Source organism: Rattus norvegicus, chromosome 11, assembly GCF_021556685.1.
Source record: "Rattus norvegicus strain SHRSP/BbbUtx chromosome 11, alternate assembly SHRSP_T2T, whole genome shotgun sequence".
Classification (NCBI taxonomy): Eukaryota; Metazoa; Chordata; class Mammalia; order Rodentia; family Muridae; genus Rattus; species Rattus norvegicus.
Window position 1 is genome coordinate 40,320,275 of NC_141544.1, and position 17,868 is coordinate 40,338,142.

The 17,868-nt window shown below is 41.9% G+C and overlaps 1 protein-coding gene across 2 annotated transcripts in view; it reads right to left on the bottom strand.

The window, feature by feature from the left end:
* Positions 1–14,706, bottom strand: part of Ltn1 (listerin E3 ubiquitin protein ligase 1) — a 57,431-nt gene extending 42,725 nt beyond the window's left edge. The window contains exons 1-6 of one of the 2 annotated variants that reach the window (XR_015632713.1): positions 14,565–14,706; positions 7,552–7,755; positions 6,194–6,292; positions 5,518–5,748; positions 4,800–4,852; positions 785–965 (exon numbers count right to left, since the gene is read on the bottom strand). Coding sequence is in view for 1 of the 2 variants with exons in the window: in NM_001024235.2 (NP_001019406.2) it covers positions 785–965; positions 4,800–4,852; positions 5,518–5,748; positions 6,194–6,292; positions 7,552–7,755; positions 14,565–14,606 (810 nt within the window). In the remaining variant the exon portion in view is untranslated. 2 annotated transcript variants of the gene reach the window in all.
* Positions 14,707–17,868: the final 3,162 nt, after the last annotated feature.

Genomic DNA, 17,868 nt, shown 5'->3' on the forward strand with positions numbered 1-17,868 from the left:
TGGGCTGGAACAAGTAGATTAAACACAATCAGTGAAGTAGAAAACTGAATAAAAGAACTTATTCACACAGAGAGAAAACTGAAAAACACATGAGACATACAAAGTAGAACACAGACATTTAATCTATAATTACTTGCAATCCCAAAGAATGAAATGAGGGAAATATCTGAAGGCAACATCTGAGAATTTCAGAGGCAATTAAATATCTCGATTCACAGATTTAAGAATCCTAATAAGGGCTGGAGAGATGGCTCAGAGGTTAAGAGCACTGACTGCTCTTCCAGAGGTCCTGAGTTCAAATCCCAGCAACCACATGGTGGCTCACAACCATCTGTAATAGAATCTGATGCCCTCTTCTGGTGTGTCTGAAGATAGCTACAGTGTACTCATCTATAATAAATAAATAAATCTTTAAAAAAAAAAAAAAAGAATCCTAATAAATTTTAAGCAGGACTCATGAATGTGTGAAAACACTAAGGAACAGACCATACTGCCATTAAGAGAATGTAAAGAGAGCTGGCCGTAATGGTGCATGTTGTTAATGACAGCACGCAGGAGACAGACGCCAACTACATAAGAAAGTGACAGACGGACCTGGTAAAGCATGGATGTCAGTTCAACAACACAGGAGTGAACACAGCTCCAGTCTGATACAAGCAAGTGAGCCCTGAGGGACCAACCACAGGGACGGGTTTGCTCGACTATAAACACAAACAATAGCCATGAGCATGAATGCAGCCAATCAGTACAGAAAGAAGCCTTAAAATGGAAGCTATTAGCATACCTGAGGCACACTGTGCTTTCCGTACTTCCAAAACTTATTCTGCGACAACAGCGATCTAAATTTCTCCTCCAGAGAATCGAGCTCATTGTTAGGTAAGAAGCAGAGCAATCTCTTCAGGGCCAATAAAGAGCATGTTACAACTCTATGGAACTTAGCCTCTCTCTCTTCCTCTGGGACAGTTCTAAATGTGAGAGGTAAACAAGTTAGAGCACAGAAAAGGCAAGCTACACATTTGGCACCTCTATATTGTTTTCTTTATTTATACATGCTTTATTAACTTTCTACCAGCTACCTAATTTCTGTATCTTTACCCCCACCACAAACACCTTTCAAAACTCATAGAACGCTATGTCACATGTACTTAGCATGTGTGCCTATGTGTCCACGACATGGTGAACGTGCATGTGTGAGTGCACACGTGTGTGCATGAGAGAGTTGGCAATCAGGGAACAAACCAGGGAAGCAGTTTCCTTCCCCCACGCCGGTCTTAGGGACTGAATTCGGGTTGCTGGGACTGACACCAAGAGCATGTGCCCCTGAGCCATCCGGCCGGTCCACAGGTAGAATTGAATCACACACACTCTGCAACTAACGAAGGTGAAAGCAAAGGCAAGGCCAGCAGCAGGGAGCAATCGCCAAGCACAACGCTCTCTGCGCAGCAGGCGCCCTGCAACTCCAGGAATAGCAATGAGGCATCCGACGACTCCCCTCGATGGATCTTAAAAGTTTGGTCACAACACAACAGTAAAGATAAATAAAACTTTCTTATTACGCTTTTTACAGAACTATTTTAATAATATCTTCGAGTATACCAGACCTTAAAATAGTTTCTGCCATGACTGCCAAAAGGTTAATTTAAAAATAAATAAAAAAATAACAGGGGCTGGAGGGATGGCTCAGCGGTTAAGAGCACTGTCTGCCAACAAAAGGAGATCAAAGGGATACAGATCGGAAAAGGAGAGGTCAAAATATCACTATTTGCAGATGACATGATAGTATATTTAAGTGTTAGTATATAAAGTGATAGTATATAAAAGTTCCACCAGAGAACGACTAAAGCTGATAAACAACTTCAGCAAAGTGGCTGGGTATAAAATTAACTCAAATAAATCAGTTGCCTTCCTCTATACAAAAGAGAAACAAGCCGAGAAAGAAATTAGGGAAACGACACCCTTCATAATAGACCCAAATAATATAAAGTACCTCGGTGTGACTTTAACCAAGCAAGTAAAAGATCTGTACAATAAGAACTTCAAGACACTGAGGAAAGAAATTGAAGAAGACCTCAGAAGATGGAAAGATCTCCCATGCTCATGGATTGGCAGGATTAATATAGTAAAAATGGCCATTTTACCAAAAGCGATCTACAGATTCAATGCAATCCCCATCAAAATACCAATCCAATTCTTCCTAGAGTTAGACAGAACAATTTGCAAATTCATCTGGAATAACAAAAAACCCAGGATAGCTAAAGCTATCCTCAACAATAAAAGGACTTCAGGGGGAATCACCATCCCTGAACTCAAGCAGTATTACAGAGCAATAGTGATAAAAACTGCATGGTATTGGTACAGAGACAGACAGATAGACCAATGGAATAGAATTGAAGACCCAGAAATGAACCCACACACCTATGGTCACTTGATTTTTGACAAAGGAGCCAAAACCATCCAATGGAAAAAAGATAGCATTTTCAGCAAATGGTGCTGGTTCAACTGGAGGGCAACATGTAGAAGAATGCAGATCGATCCATGCTTATCACCCTGTACAAAGCTTAAGTCCAAGTGGATCAAGGACCTCCACATCAAACCAGACACACTCAAACTAATAGAAGAAAAACTAGGGAAGCATCTGGAACACATGGGCACAGGAAAAAATTTCCTGAACAAAACACCAATGGCTTATGCTCTAAGATCAAGAATCGACAAATGGGATCTCATAAAACTGCAAAGCTTCTGTAAGGCAAAGGACACTGTGGTTAGGACAAAACGGCAACCAACAGATTGGGAAAAGATCTTTACCAATCCTACAACAGATAGAGGCCTTATATCCAAAATATACAAAGAACTCAAGAAGTTAGACTGCAGGGAAACAAATAACCCTATTAAAAAATGGGGTTCAGGCTAAACAAAGAATTCACAGCTGAGGAATGCTGAATGGCTGAGAAACACCTAAAGAAATGTTCAACATCTTTAGTCATAAGGGAAATGCAAATCAAAACAACCCTGAGATTTCACCTCACACCAGTGAGAATGGCTAAGATCAAAAACTCAGGTGACAGCAGATGCTGGCGAGGATGTGGAGAAAGAGGAACACTCCTCCATTGTTGGTGGGATTGCAGACTGGTAAAACCATTCTGGAAATCAGTCTGGAGGTTCCTCAGAAAATTGGACATTGAACTGCCTGAGGATCCAGCTATACCTCTCTTGGGCATATACCCAAAAGATGCCTCAACATATAAAAGAGACACGTGCTCCACTATATTCATCGCAGCCTTATTTATAATAGCCAGAAGCTGGAAAGAACCCAGATGCCCTTCAACAGAGGAATGGATACAGAAAATGTGGTACATCTACACAATGGAATATTACTCAGCTATCAAAAACAACGAGTTTATGAAATTCGTAGGCAAATGGTTGGAACTGGAAAATATCATCCTGAGTGAGCTAACCCAATCACAGAAAGACATACATGGTATGCACTCATTGATAAGTGGCTATTAGCCCAAATGCTTGAATTACCCTAGATCCCTAGAACAAACGAAACTCAAGACAGATGATCAAAATGTGAATGCTTCACTCCTTCTTTAAATGAGGAAAAAGAATACCCTTGGCAGGGAAGGGAGAGGCAAAGATTAAAACAGAGACTGAAGGAACACCCATTCAGAGCCTGCCCCACATTTGGCCCATACATATACAGCCACCCAATTAGACAAGGTGGATGAAGCAAAGAAGTGCAGACCGACAGGAGCTGGATGTAGATCGCTCCTGAGAGACACAGCCAGAATACAGCAAATACAGAGGCGAATGCCAGCAGCAAACCACTGAACTGAGAATAGGACCCCCGTTGAAGGAATCAGAGAAAGAACTGGAAGAGCTTGAAGGGGCTCGAGACCCCAAAAGTACAACAATGCCAAGCAACCAGAGCTTCCAGGGACTAAGCCACTACCTAAAGACTATACATGGACTGACCCTGGACTCTGACCCCATAGGTAGCAATGAATATCCTAATAAGAGCACCAGTGGAAGGGGAAGCCCTGGGTCCTGCTAAGACTGAACCCCCAGTGAACTAGTCTATGGGGGGAGGGCGGCAATGGGGGGAGGGTTGGGAGGGGAACACCCATAAGGAAGGGGGGGGGGGAGGGGGATGTTTGCCCGGAAACCGGGAAAGGGAATAACACTCGAAATGTATATAAGAAATACTCAAGTTAATAGAAAAAAAAAAAAAAAAAAAGAGCACTGTCTGCTCTTCCAGAGGTCCTGAGTTCAATTCCCAGCAACCACATGGTGACTCACAACCATCTGTAATGAGATCTGGTGCCCTCTTCTGGTGTGTCTTAAGACAGCTACAGTGTACTTCTATATAATTAATAAATAAATAAATAAATAAATAAATAAATAAATAAATAAATAAATCTTAAAAAAAACAAAAAAAAACAAAAACGAACTAGAAGGTGGCAGTGCAGGCCTTTAATCCCAGTGCTCTGGAGGCGGAGTCTACCCTCTAAGACTAGGTTCTAGGACAACCAGGGCTACAAAGAAAAACCCTGTCTTGAAAAACCCAAAAAAAGAAAGAAAGAAAAACAGTAAAATTCTTTCTAATAAAACTACATATGTATCTCATAAAATTCAAATTTAACAGCTAGCCAAAGTTCAGGAAGGCACCATGCAGCATTCTCTGAGGTAATTTCACCTGCATTGGGAATTCCTTCTCAAAATAGGCCATATTGAAATTATACATGCAAATCAACAAAGTAAATGCCTAGTGTACATTACTTAGAGACACTGTAACTTACTGAGGGTCACTGAGCGTATCGGGAGTTTCTTTCAAAAGATGGTCCTGTAGTACCTGAAGGAGAAAACCACCAAAGCCTTGAGATTTTATGGAACTGACACTGGTAATCAGACGTAGGAAAATCCGCCTCTACTCAATATTCTCATGCCCTTAACCCACAGACTAGCACTTGTCAGCATCAAACTATCAGGTGTAGATTGTGCCCATTTTTCTCTTCTGCTGTATTCCCTGCATTGTGGAACTATGATGCAGACGGTACTTCATGATGAATTCCCATCTAAAGAAACTTTCCTTTAAATATCTGTAGCTACTCATCAGCCACTATTCTCACTACAGCAGTACAGTGGATGATCAGCCAATCAATCTGAGAGACAGATGAGGGTTTGCTTTCCTTTCCCATCCGGGGCCCACAGAGAACACATATTGTGTGGGCGTGCAGGTCAGGGGACAGCTGTGGAGTCAGTTCTCTCTATATACCTTTAAGGACTGTAAGGAACAAAGTCAGGTATTCAGGGTATTTACCCACTGAGCCATCTTGCCAGCCCCTCGATACCTTTGGAGGTTACAGATATCCTTTATGTTGATTGTGTATGAGAAGAGAGACACAGTTTGTTTCTTCTTGACACATTTATCAGAGCAGGTAAAAGAGCTACCACTGGATGCCTGAGAGCCCTTAGACAACTGAGAAACACAGGTACAGAATAATTCCAAAAACTCACAGTTGTAATTTCTTCCTTACAAAACACTATAGCTTCAGGTTGCTTGCTTGGAGGGAAAGCGGCTTCAAAGGCATCTTTCGCTGCAGTTGCAGCTGGTGGATATGTGTCACACTGAGCCATTAGCCAATATCCCATTACACTTTTTAAATATGGAGCTAAGTGCTTCTTTACTTTAAGGATAAGTTTTTCAAAAGCTTGTTGCGTCGCTTCTCGAACCCTGCGGTCATGATCCTATTGAAAACAGAAATGTGGGTTAAGAACAAATACTAATATTTGTAAATATTCTACAATGCCTCACAGTAGTAATTCATCTGTATATAAAGTCAAATAATAACTTTTGACAGGCTAGAGGGAAAACTCAGCAGTGGAGCACACTTCTTAAGCTAACAATGCCCTGAATTCAATTACAAGCCAGAAAAAAAGAGGAAGAGAAAAAGAAAAAAACTTGCTTTAAAATAGTGCAGACTTAAGGTTTCTTTACTGGCAATCATGTAAAATAATTTCATGTGATATAATTTTTCCTTTCTCCTCCTACCCAGTAAGATTGTATCCAAGATAGGTTCACAGACAGAGTAATAGAAGGAACCCATTCAATCTTCTGTAGAATACAGAGGGAAAACCCTCTCCAGAAATAAACTGTTTAAGCAGAAACAGGTTCATAAACTCTAATGCTTACAAGGGAGATTTTGCAGAAGATTCTTGGCCAGTATGGAAGAACCCCTTTTACAGCTTCTGTGTCTCTCTCTGTGCACATAGTTCCAAATTCTTGCATTGCCTGAAAATAATTAATATCATCAAGGATTAAAAGAGTTGTCATGTCTCTGTCAGCAGTCGTCGACCTAATGATTTTCTGGGAACTTAATCTACTTTATTTAAAAGGAGAATGCATCATTTCTGTCTGTCCCACAGGAAACATGAGAAATTCTTTCACAGTCCTCCAAAGCAGAATCCTAACCATTCACTTTTAGACTTTACCGTAAACAAAGAAAACAAACATGGTAGTGGGGCAGGCCTTTAATTCCAGCCTTTGGGAGGCAAAGACAGGCAGATTTCTGAGTTCAGAGCCAGCCTGTCTACACAGTGAATTCGAGACAGCCAGGGTCACACAGAGAAAACTTGTCTCAAAAAACAAACAAGCAAACAAACAAACATTAAAAGGACAAAGTTGAGCATGGCATCAGCTACCCGGAAGCTGAGGAAGATTATGTAAGCCCAGAAACCTCAGACTAGCTCAGCAATATCACAGTGCTGCATCTCAAAAACTAGGAGTAAATCAATACAAGTAATAAAAATGAGCTCAGCAGTCAGCAGCACCGGCTTCTTCTCAGGGATCCCAGGTTCAGTTCTAGGCACCCACATAATATGACTCACAGCCACAACTCCAGCTCCAGAAGAGCCAACTACTTCTCCTGTCTCTTGGCCACACACATGGACACGGTGCCCATACATTCAGGCAAAACACACACACACACACACACACACACACACACACACACACACACAGAGCTAGGTGTGGTGGCTTGAACCTGTAATTCCAGCCCTCAGGAGGCAAAGGCAGGCCACAAATTTAAGGACAGCCTGGTCTACATATCAAATTCCAGGACAGCAAGAGCTACCAAGCAAAATCCTAAACATAACTAAAACAATCTTTTAAAACTTATATTTCCCTACCATGAATAACTATATAGCCAAGATTCCGAAATGTGGTTCAAAACATTTCAGAGCAACAAACTAATTTGTTGTTTTTTTTTTTTTCCTTTTCTTTTCTTTTTTTTTTTTTTTTCGGAGCTGGGGACCGAACCCAGGACCTTGCGCTTGCTAGGCAAGCGCTCTACCACTGAGCTAAATCCCCAACCAACAAACTAATTTGTAACCCAAATGGTAAGTGTCAACTGAACTTATGTGTCAAAAAATTACAACTGTAAAAAGAACTACTGATAAATCACTACACAATTTTATTTCAAATATACCTAACATTTATTCTAATAAAACTCCATTCTTAGTTACTGTTTTTGTGAAAATGAGAAAACTCGCCTTTAATTTTGTTGTAACATCTTTTTTGGAAAGTTTCCGCAGCACCATTCGGAAATCAGAATCTACAAGACTGTCTATGTCTTCCGCGCCTTGAATAGCAGGAACGTAGCCCAGGTCGCTGTGAGATGTTCCAAAACCAATAAATCCAGGGACTGTCCCCTGCTCTTTGGCAAGGAGTTCTGCAGCTCGGCCACTGTTTGAAGGCTGATAAGAAAGCAAAACAAAGCAAAAAAAAGTCAGAACACATTCTCACACATTCATTAATTACAAATAAATTTTTTTAAAAAATATTCTGTTTGAACCACAGTGTTTTGACTTATATTTATAATATACAAATATAGTTCTAAAAGTTAGGGGATCTGTTGTTAAAGAGAAAACAAATATTTGAACTATATAAAGAAATTAATTCTTTAACTCCTGCACAAGTATATTCAAAACTGTGGGCTGCTTTTTGACCCTAGCCTGCAATGTTCCCTGGAGATGACTATTTTGTCATAACACACTATCAAAAAATGTTCTCACAACAATTCTAGTTTCCTAAACATAAGAACAACTCTTGATTTTTGTAGAGTCTTAGTCTCGTGTAGTGATGATGCTAGCCTTGAACTTCTGACTCTCCTCCTTTAGTCTGCCAGATCCTAGAAATATAGGCATCATATAGCATCACTGGGTCAAAACAAGGTTTTGAAAACTATAGTTACAACCCATTAGTGGCTGATGATATCAATATAATGGGCACATATTAAAGAAAAAGAATGAAAAGTCTAAAGAACAAAATATACATTTGCTTATGAAAATTTTAATTTCCATATACAGTATCTGCTTACACATATATCTTATAATGATGTAAACTAATAAATAGGTCCAGTCTTTTTATTCACCCAACAAATTTTGTTCATTATATGAAGACCTAACATCATATTCTGCTAGACTGAATTCTTAGAGAACAAATAAACTCATTTCCACATATTGGAAGCCTAAAATTACTATAATACACACAAAATTCGATGTAATGATCAAGACAAGAGACACATTCTCAACCTACAGTAAAGCCTCAGCAGTTAAGAGCAGTGTTTGTTCTTGGAGAACAGCTTCAGTGGGCTGCTCACAACTGCCTGTAACTCCAACTCCCGGGATCTGAAGCCCTGTCTTCTGCCCTTTGAGGGCTCCTGCAGTCACATGTGCACATTCCCAAACATGAAAGCGCATGTAATTAAACCCTTTTAAAAGTCCATTTTTTGTGTTAAATCGTGGTCAGTGTTTTGACATAGTATACTTGTCTTCTAGTCTAAGAATTAGGAGACTTGGGCTGGAGAGATGGCTCAGCGGTTAAGAGCACCCAACTGCCCTTCCAGAGGTCCTGAGTTCAATTCCCAGCAACCACATGGTGGCTCACAACCATCTGTGATGAGATCCGATGCCCTCTTCTGGTGTGTCTGAAGACAGCTACAGTGTACTCACATGAATAAAATAAATCTTAAAAAAAAAAAAAAAGAATTAGGAGACTTAATGCCAATGAGAAAATATTTGAGCTATTCAAAGAAATTAGTCACTATCAACCAAGAGGCAGGTGGATCTCTGAGTTCAAGTCCAACCTGGTGTACAGAGAGAGTTCTAGGACAGCCAGGGCTACAAGAAGAAACCCTGCCTCAAAAACAAGCAAGCGAACAGAGCCGCAGAACATAAACTCCTCCTACCAAACCACTGAACCTGAACCTGAGATCTGATGCTGATCACCACAAGCATGAGGAAACGTTAGCCATCAGCTTCCCGTTTAAAACATTCCCTTAACCTGTGTCTTATTCAAAGTCTACACTGGATATAAAGTAGTTACTATTCTGACCTTGCAAATTAGACACCTATACCCATAGCCAAACAAAAATTACAAACCTAAGGGGCAAGCGAAGTGGCACCAGAGGGAAAGGAACGCTATGCCAAGCCTGAGGACCTAAGTTACATCCTAAGACCCACATGGTGAAAGAAGGGAACTGATTGTCCTCTGATCTCTCCACCAGTGCACATAGGCAGGCATGCTCATGCACATACACAAATAAATATATAATAAGCACTCTTTTAAAATATTAAGATTAGTAGGCAAGCTGGACAGTGGTGGCACACAGCACTCAGGAGGCAGAGGCAAGTGGATCTGAGGCCAGCATGGACTCTAGGAGACATTCCAAGTCAGCCAGAATTATACGAAGAAGAACCCCTGTCTCAAAACACACACACACACACACACACACACACACACACACACACACAGCCCCTGGGCAAGAATGACAATCTAGTCTTTAAAGGACTTTACCTCCCCCTAAGCCTGAGGTCCTCGGTTTGAGCCCAGAACCCAGACAAAGAAGCCTGGTGTGGTTACACATACGCGTCACCCTAGTGCTGAGAAGATCAAAACACACTGGATGCGCGCACACTTCAGAACCTTAGTCTACGTTTGGCAGCCCTCACAAACTCTACCCACATCTGTCCGTCCTTTGTACCTGGGTTCTCTGAGGCTTTCTGAGTCAGTGATTCTGAGTCCATGGTTTAAGATCTTCCCTCACCTGTCTTCAACTTTTCAGGTTCCTTTACTACTACTCATCCTGCTCTCTCCCCTCCCCTCATCCTTCCTTTCTTGTCATGGTCCCGACAGTTAGATTCCAGAGGAAGGCATCAAGTCCGAAATTGGGGCCAAACGCTGATGCCTCTGGCAATTTAACTCTCTCTTGCTATTCAGGGAGGGGGAAAAAAGAAAAAAGAAAAAAAAAAGAGAAAACTCAGGCACACACAGACGAAGCAGAAAAAAGCTATGCCACCAATTTACTATTGTTCTTAGTTTTTTTGTTTTTTTGTTTTTCTTTTCTTTTTTTTTTTTTTTCGGAGCTGGGGACCGAACCCAGGGCCTTGAGCTTGCTAGGCAAGCGCTCTACTGCTGAGCTAAATCCCCAACCCCTCTTCTTAGTTTTAATACCTTATCAGGATAATTGATCACGTTTTTTGAAGCATTTTTACATTCATAATAAATTTAAGGCAATGGTTTAAATCATAGGTCAATAAGGCCTAAGGAGTTATAGGAAATTGTTTTTATTTAATAGTGGCAGGCAAGGCCTATCAGCAGCACAGAAGCGTGGGATGCAGGAGGACCCTGCATGAGTGCACCCATCACAGCCATGCACAGCAGTGGGCCTCCTACAGAATTGCTTGCCATAGCCTTTCCTACAGGTTCTGACACCCTCTCCCATTATTCAGTATGCGAAATTCAACTCAAGGTTTCCCAAGTATGGTCTATGTTCTTTCATGGTTTAGACTTCACATAATCTTCTCTCCATCTCAAAGCCCTTCCTTCCTCTCCAATGGCTGACAGATTCCTCCTATTCATCATTCAGGACACTTGTGTTTGCAACGTGCTCCTCCCTCACACCAATCAGGACTCGCTTCTGTTCTCTGGAACTCTTTCCATCCACACACTCATGCCTGTCTCAGAACTGCTTCACACCATAGTATTTTCCTACAACTCTGTGCCTGCCTTTGAATTGATACTTCAAGAATACGATCAGGGGCTGGAGAGATGGCTCAGCGGTTAAGAGCACAGACTGCTCTTCCAGAGGTCCTGAGTTCAATTCCCAGCAACCACATGGTGGCTCACAACCATCTGTAATAGGGTCCAATGCCCTCTTCTGGTATGTTTGAGGACAGTAACAGTGTGCTCACATACATAAAATAAATAAATTTAAAAAAAAAAAAAAGAATAGCGATCAGAAGCTATGTGGTGGTACTAACCTGTAATCCCACAATCAGCACTGGGAGGGGAGGAGGGAGAATCAGAATGTGTTAGGGCCAGACTCAGCTATATAATGAGATCAAATCCAGCCTGACTGATACATACAAGACCCAGTTTCCAAACAAAGGAGAGAGGAGCACTTAGCCCAGCCATCTTAGTGGCACAAGACGGCAACCCCAGTACTAAAGAGGCTCAAACAAGAAGATCACAAGTTTGAGGCCAGCATAGGCTGCATAAGAAGTCACAGAGCAGGCTATACTACATAGTAAAATCTCAACTCAAACCAAAAAGTCAAAACAACAAAAAAGACATGTGTCTACTATAATTTACAAATATATATGGCCCCCAGCACTATTTTCTATTGAATGAATGCTACTAAATTCAAGTCCGGGTCCAGTAAGATGGGTCAGAGGGTAAAAGCACTTGCCATGCAAGCTGGCAGACAGTCTGGACTTCTATCCTGGGAACCCACAAAAGGGAAAGGAGAGAATGGGCTCCTGAAAGTTGTCTTCTTACAGCCTCCCTTCATGAGATAACATTTTAAAAGACTAAATTTCAAGTTCCAACTCTGAAGCTTCCAAGCTACATGAATTTAAGCAGATAAACTTCTCTAAACTTCAGTTAGATCATCCTTAAAATGAGGTAAGAGCAAGCAATTCAGTCTTTGCGTCCTTTGGGATACCAACAGTAAGTTTCGAAAGTACCATAGTAATAATTGATCCCATCAAGAATCATCTAAGGGTGTTCACACCCTTTAGGCATAAGTATATTTAACCAGACTACATCACATATTTCTTATTACCCAATGGAAAAAGATAATTTTTACAATGCTCAACATTAAGCAAATGCCTCTGAGAAAGTTAAAAAAAAAAAAAAAACAGCCTGGTCTACAGAGCTGTTCCAAAATAATGGGAGCTACACAGAGAAGCCCTGCCCTGAAGGGGATAAAGTATTGTACACTTCTGGTATGATATACTGAGAACGGCATCATACAAAAATGGCTTACCCTGAATTGATAAAAGGAAACAATTAGACAAGTCTAAACAAGTCAAACCAATGGCCAGCTCTTCCTGGTTACTATGACACAAAAGACACTCATTTAGGATGCAGGAAATGGGAAACTGTCTAGATCAAAAGACTTTAATGTATCTTTTAAATGGTTTTTTTAAGACTTATTTTTATTTTTATTTATATGAGTACATTATAGATGTCTTCAGACAAGAGAGAGAGGACTGGGTCCCATTACAGATGGTTGTGAGCCATCATGTGGTTGCTGGGAATTGAACTCAGGATCTCTGTAAGAGCTGTCAGTGCTCCTAACTGCTGAGCCATCTCTCCAGCTCCCTTAAGTGTTTTTTTTTTTTTTTTGTTTGTTTGTTTTATTGTGTCTTTTAATGTAGTCCCTGCCAAAGAGAACAAGTGATATATGACTGAACTATAAATGCTTTGAAAAATGTTACTATCTAAAAACAACAGTAAGTCAGTCTTGGTGGTGCACACCTTTAATCCCAGCACTGGAGAGGCGGAGACAAGCGAATCTCTGTGAGCAACTTCCAGGATAGCCAGGGCTACACAGAGACATTGTCTTGAAAAAACAAAATAAAACAAAAACAGAATTAAAAATATAAAGGTTAGGGGTTGGAGATTTAGCTCAGTGGTAGAGCGCTTGCCTAGCAAGTGCAAGGCCCTGGGATCGGTCCCCAGCTCTGGAAAAAAAAAAATACACACACACACACACACACACACACACACACACACACACACACACATATATATATATTAGTAGAAATGCGAATTGAAAGTCTACACATTGTACTTGCAATATGCCGACATGGTTAAAGTTTCTAATGTTACTTGAAGAATGGCATTGTTTTTAGAATATGTAAGGTGGAGAATTTGGGTGTTAAATACTGAAATTAACTCTCCTAAGGGTCAGCATAAATTAAGAGATGAAAATGAAATGTGAACGAATATTAACAGCTCAGTAAATATGGAGATTTCTGGGCTTCGCACATGTTTTCAATCCCAATACTCTCAAAGTGGAAAGTAGGTGGTCTCTCTAAGATACTGGTTGTCTACACAGCTGAATTCCAGGTAAGGCAGAGCCTCACACAGGCAGAGTTACACAGTCAAATGGCTTCAAAACAAACAAAACAAAGCAAAACAAAAGGTCGGTTGTGGTGGCACACATCTTGAAACCCAAAACTCCAAAGGCAGAGACAGAAGGATCTCTGGAGTTCAAGGCCAGGGTAGTCTACAGAGTTCCAACACAGCCAGGGCTACAGGGAGAAACCCTGTCTCTCAGGGCTATTCGAAGAATCAATCAATCTCTCTTTCTCTCTCTCTCTCTCTCTCTCTCTCCCTCCCTCCCTCCCTCCCTCCCTCCCTCCCTCCCTCCCACACAAAAATGCAGATTTTAATTCTAATATTCTTGTTCTAAAACAGTGAATAAAGTTTTTATGTTGTGACAATTAAACCAAAAGTGCAAAAAAAGCATTTAACATAGTAATTAACTTACTGTAATCGTTATGTTTTGATACTGAAATCACTAAAGTTAACTGAGTCAGAAATGGTGGAACAGTTCTACAAAGCCGAACTGTGTGTGTGTGTATGTGTGTGATCCATTAGGATAAAGGCGGCAGAGAAACACCTGCCTTTAAAATGCTTATAAAGCACGGTAGTAATTTACACAGCACGCAGTGTTGTTACCACGGAGAACAGCCACATTAAAGTGGGACTGCTACCGGAGGAAGGGTGCATTGAGGTATCTACAGCCACCTAACATATGGCCATACGGAGCCTGTCAGGCCGGGCCAAGTTCGTGGCAAGTTCAGGGTGGCCAAAGCGAAGCAGAAAAAGCGAGAGGAGCTTGAAGACTGAGACCCGATAGGTGACACCGACCTGACACCAGGCATATCACCTACAGGCTCGGGCCTTGGCAAGGAGGGACCGGGACAGCTACTGTTCATTTCCGAGCAAATGAAGCCCACGCTTGCTTCTTCCCACAGCTCCTTCCTACACAAGCTCGGCCACCTGGGCAGGGACCGCCCGGGTGCACGCTGACACCGTTCCCCGGTGACACAACCCCATGCGCGCTCCGTTTCACAGATCCAACGTGAAACGTCGTTTGGGTCCCAACTCCACGACCTCTCCACCCGCGGGGACGCACACGCCGGGAGGTCACACGACACCCTCACGGCCCTCTGGACATGTGCCACGGGGAGACCACCACGGAACTCACCCTCAGGTTCCCCTTGGTCCGCTGCTTGTTCTTCCCGCCCATGGTGGCGGTGGCGGCCGGGGTCTCAGTCTGCAGAGGCGAAGTTGACACCGCCGGACCACAACTTCCGGTCCCTCGCGCCGGAAGGGGACTCATTGTAGCCACTTCCCCCTCGCCCTCCCAGCCTTTTGGCTTTCACTTCCGCTCCCGCCTCCCTGTCAGGACTCTGACCACCCGCTGCCTGAACGGTAACAAAGAAGGCCACGCCTGCATGAGTGGCGTAACCGCTAACCAATAAGAAGCCAGCATTGAGCCCGTGGCGCCAAACCTGTCTTAGGTATTTGTAGAGGACAGATTTGCTACCTGGTGTGTGGGAATGTGACTTCAGCTATATTCTCGCTCAAGGTAGCAATAGAATGATATGGAAGCAACTGTGCTAAAGAATGCTAGACATAGGGCTGGAGAGATGGCTCAATGGTTAAGAGCACTGACTGCTCTTCCAGAGGTCCTGAGTTCCATTCCCAGCAGCCACATGGTGGCTCACAATCATCAGTTATGGGATCTGATGCCCTCTTCTGGTATGTCTAAAGACAGCTACAGTGTACTCATATAAAATAAACAAATCTTTAAAAAAAAAAAAAAGAGAATGCTAGAGGTAAAGAAAGTGATGTGATCATCCGCATGAAAAACAGACTCATCTCAGGCCCATGACTAGAGAATCATTCTGCGTTTGACAAGACTCCTAGAATTTGGATACTGTTTTACTCTATATTCTTTGTAGAGCTCTCCCTGTTTTCCATACCAAAGTGAGGCAACTGTTAGTTAGGTGGAAAATAACCCATAGTAAGTAGAACCAAGCAGACAATATCTGACAAACATTGATAGTATCAAACTTTGGGTGCAGCTCATCGGTAGAGTTCTTGCCTAACAGACACAAAGGTCTGGCTAAGTCCCTAGCAGCATACCCTCAAAATCCTCTAAATTTATGATAATCTTTCGATGTTCGATTATTACATGCCTTGATGTAAGACAATAGAAAGTATTCAAGACCTATTAGGTCTTGCAAAAAAAAATAACAATAAAATCAAAGCCAAGTCTAGCTGAGCTTCAAATCTAACAATTTGCAGAATACTGAGGACCATATAAAATGACACTGGCACGTCCAAAGAATTCAGACTGTGGGAAATTCTACCCCTCCCCAATGGTTTCATTAACAAATATATTGACAGGAGTTAGGGAAGAAAACATTTTAAAGGACCCAAGACAGATCTTGCAAATATAACGTGTGGCTTTTGTTTGGATCAAATTATATGGCACTAGAGGAATGTGAACTTAGATTGGGTTTTTTTTTTTTATTTTAAAATTTTATTTTAGGGCTGGAGAGATGGCTCAGCAGTTAAGAGCACTAACTGCTCATCCAGAGGTGCTGAGTTCAAATCCCAGCAACCACATGGTGGCTCTCAACCATTTGTAATGAGATCTGCTGCCCTCTTCTGGTGTGTCTGAAGACAGCTATAGTGTACTTATATATAATAAATAAATCTTTAAAAAATGTATTTTAAATGTGTGTGTGTGTGTGTGCGCGGGCACACACACACACACACGCATGCACGCACGCACGCACGCGCGTGTGTGTGCTCATGCACCCATGGAAGCCAGAAGAGGATATTATATCTCCTGAAGCTGACATTTCAGGCCTTTGTGAGCTACTCAGTACAGGTGCTGAGAACCCAACTTGAGTCTTTTGCAGCAAGGGTTCATAAACCTTTAAGCTTCCTCATTGCATTCAAGTACTAACAAAGTAGCATCTCAAACATCTTTGGGAAAACTAGTTGCTGTTTAAGGAAATAACTAAATATCTATTGCATGCCTCACTCAAAAATGTTAAGCCATAAGGGACTGGAGATCAGTGGTTTGGGGATTCATAAAGGCTCAGTGGTTAAGACTGCTCTTCCAGGGGTTGGGGATTTAGCTCAGTGGTAGAGCACTTGCCTAGGAAGCACAAGGCCCCGGGTTCGGTCCCCAGCTCCAGAAAAAAAAAGAACCAAAAAAAAAAAAAAGAGTGCTCTTCCAGAAACCCAAATGCAGCATCTAGCCCTGTAATCAGGCACCTCATAATTACCCTGTATAAATCCAGTTCTGAGGGATTCAACACACCCTCTTCTGACTTTCATAGGGACCCATGCACATAAATATAAAAACAAATATATTTTGAACGAAGCCATAAGATATTGCATAGGGATACACATGTATGCCAGGAAAGTACAAAGAAATAAGAGAGGGCAATGCTCTTTCAGGAGAGGGCTCAAACCAGCAAAGACCAAGACTGATCAGCAACAGCAGTGGAGGCTCTAAAAAGTTTTATTTTTGAAACTGACAGTAACATTACGACTATTCATGGCAGTGGTGGGATACACCTTTCTTCCTAGCACTTCCGGGCAGTGGCAGATGGATCTCTAAATCCTGAGTTTGCTTTACAGAGCCAGTTCCTGGATGACCAGGGCTAAACAGTATTTCAAAACCAAAATTAATTAATTAATTGATTAATTAATTAATTAAAATAAAAATCTTCACACACACGCACTAAAAAAATCAAATGGATACAAACAGTAGGGTTACTAACTTGGTAGAGTGCTCGCCTGGCATTCCTGAAGCTTGAGTTTGACTCCCTACATTGAACACACCAGGTCTGCTGACTCACCCTCCAATACCAGCACCGAAGACAGAGGTAGAAGAGGAGAATCGAAAATTTAAGGTCAGCTTTGCATACTTGGTGAGTTCAAGGACAGCCTGGGACACATGGAAGTCTGTCTCAAAATGTAAAAAAAGAAACAGTGTCAGGTCACACATGCCCCCTGCCTCGATCTCCACCCATACTCCCACTCTTCCTGGGACCAGGGGACCAGGCTCTTCCAGATAGCATAACAAAGAACAGCAAGCAGGGACAGTGAAACATGCATCGAGCTATGCTATCGAGGTTCATTGTTCTTATAGATGATTCTTATTCAGAAAGGTCCTTGGGACTTTCCAAACACCTGTCTCAGCCAGAAATAGAATGATACAAGAATACGTCGAATCTTTTAGTCTAGTTAGGTGACATGAGACAACCCTGAATCCATTTTTTCCTAATTCAACACTTGCCCTCTCCATACTCTCTTCAAATGGACCTTAAGAAGAAGGGATGGGATTCTGCTCTCCCTAAACAGGCCTGAAATTCTCTTTCAGACCCATCACACACACACACACACACACACACACACACACACACACACACACACACCTCTTCTGCCTTTCTGACATCCTAGAAGCCACTAAAGAACCCAGT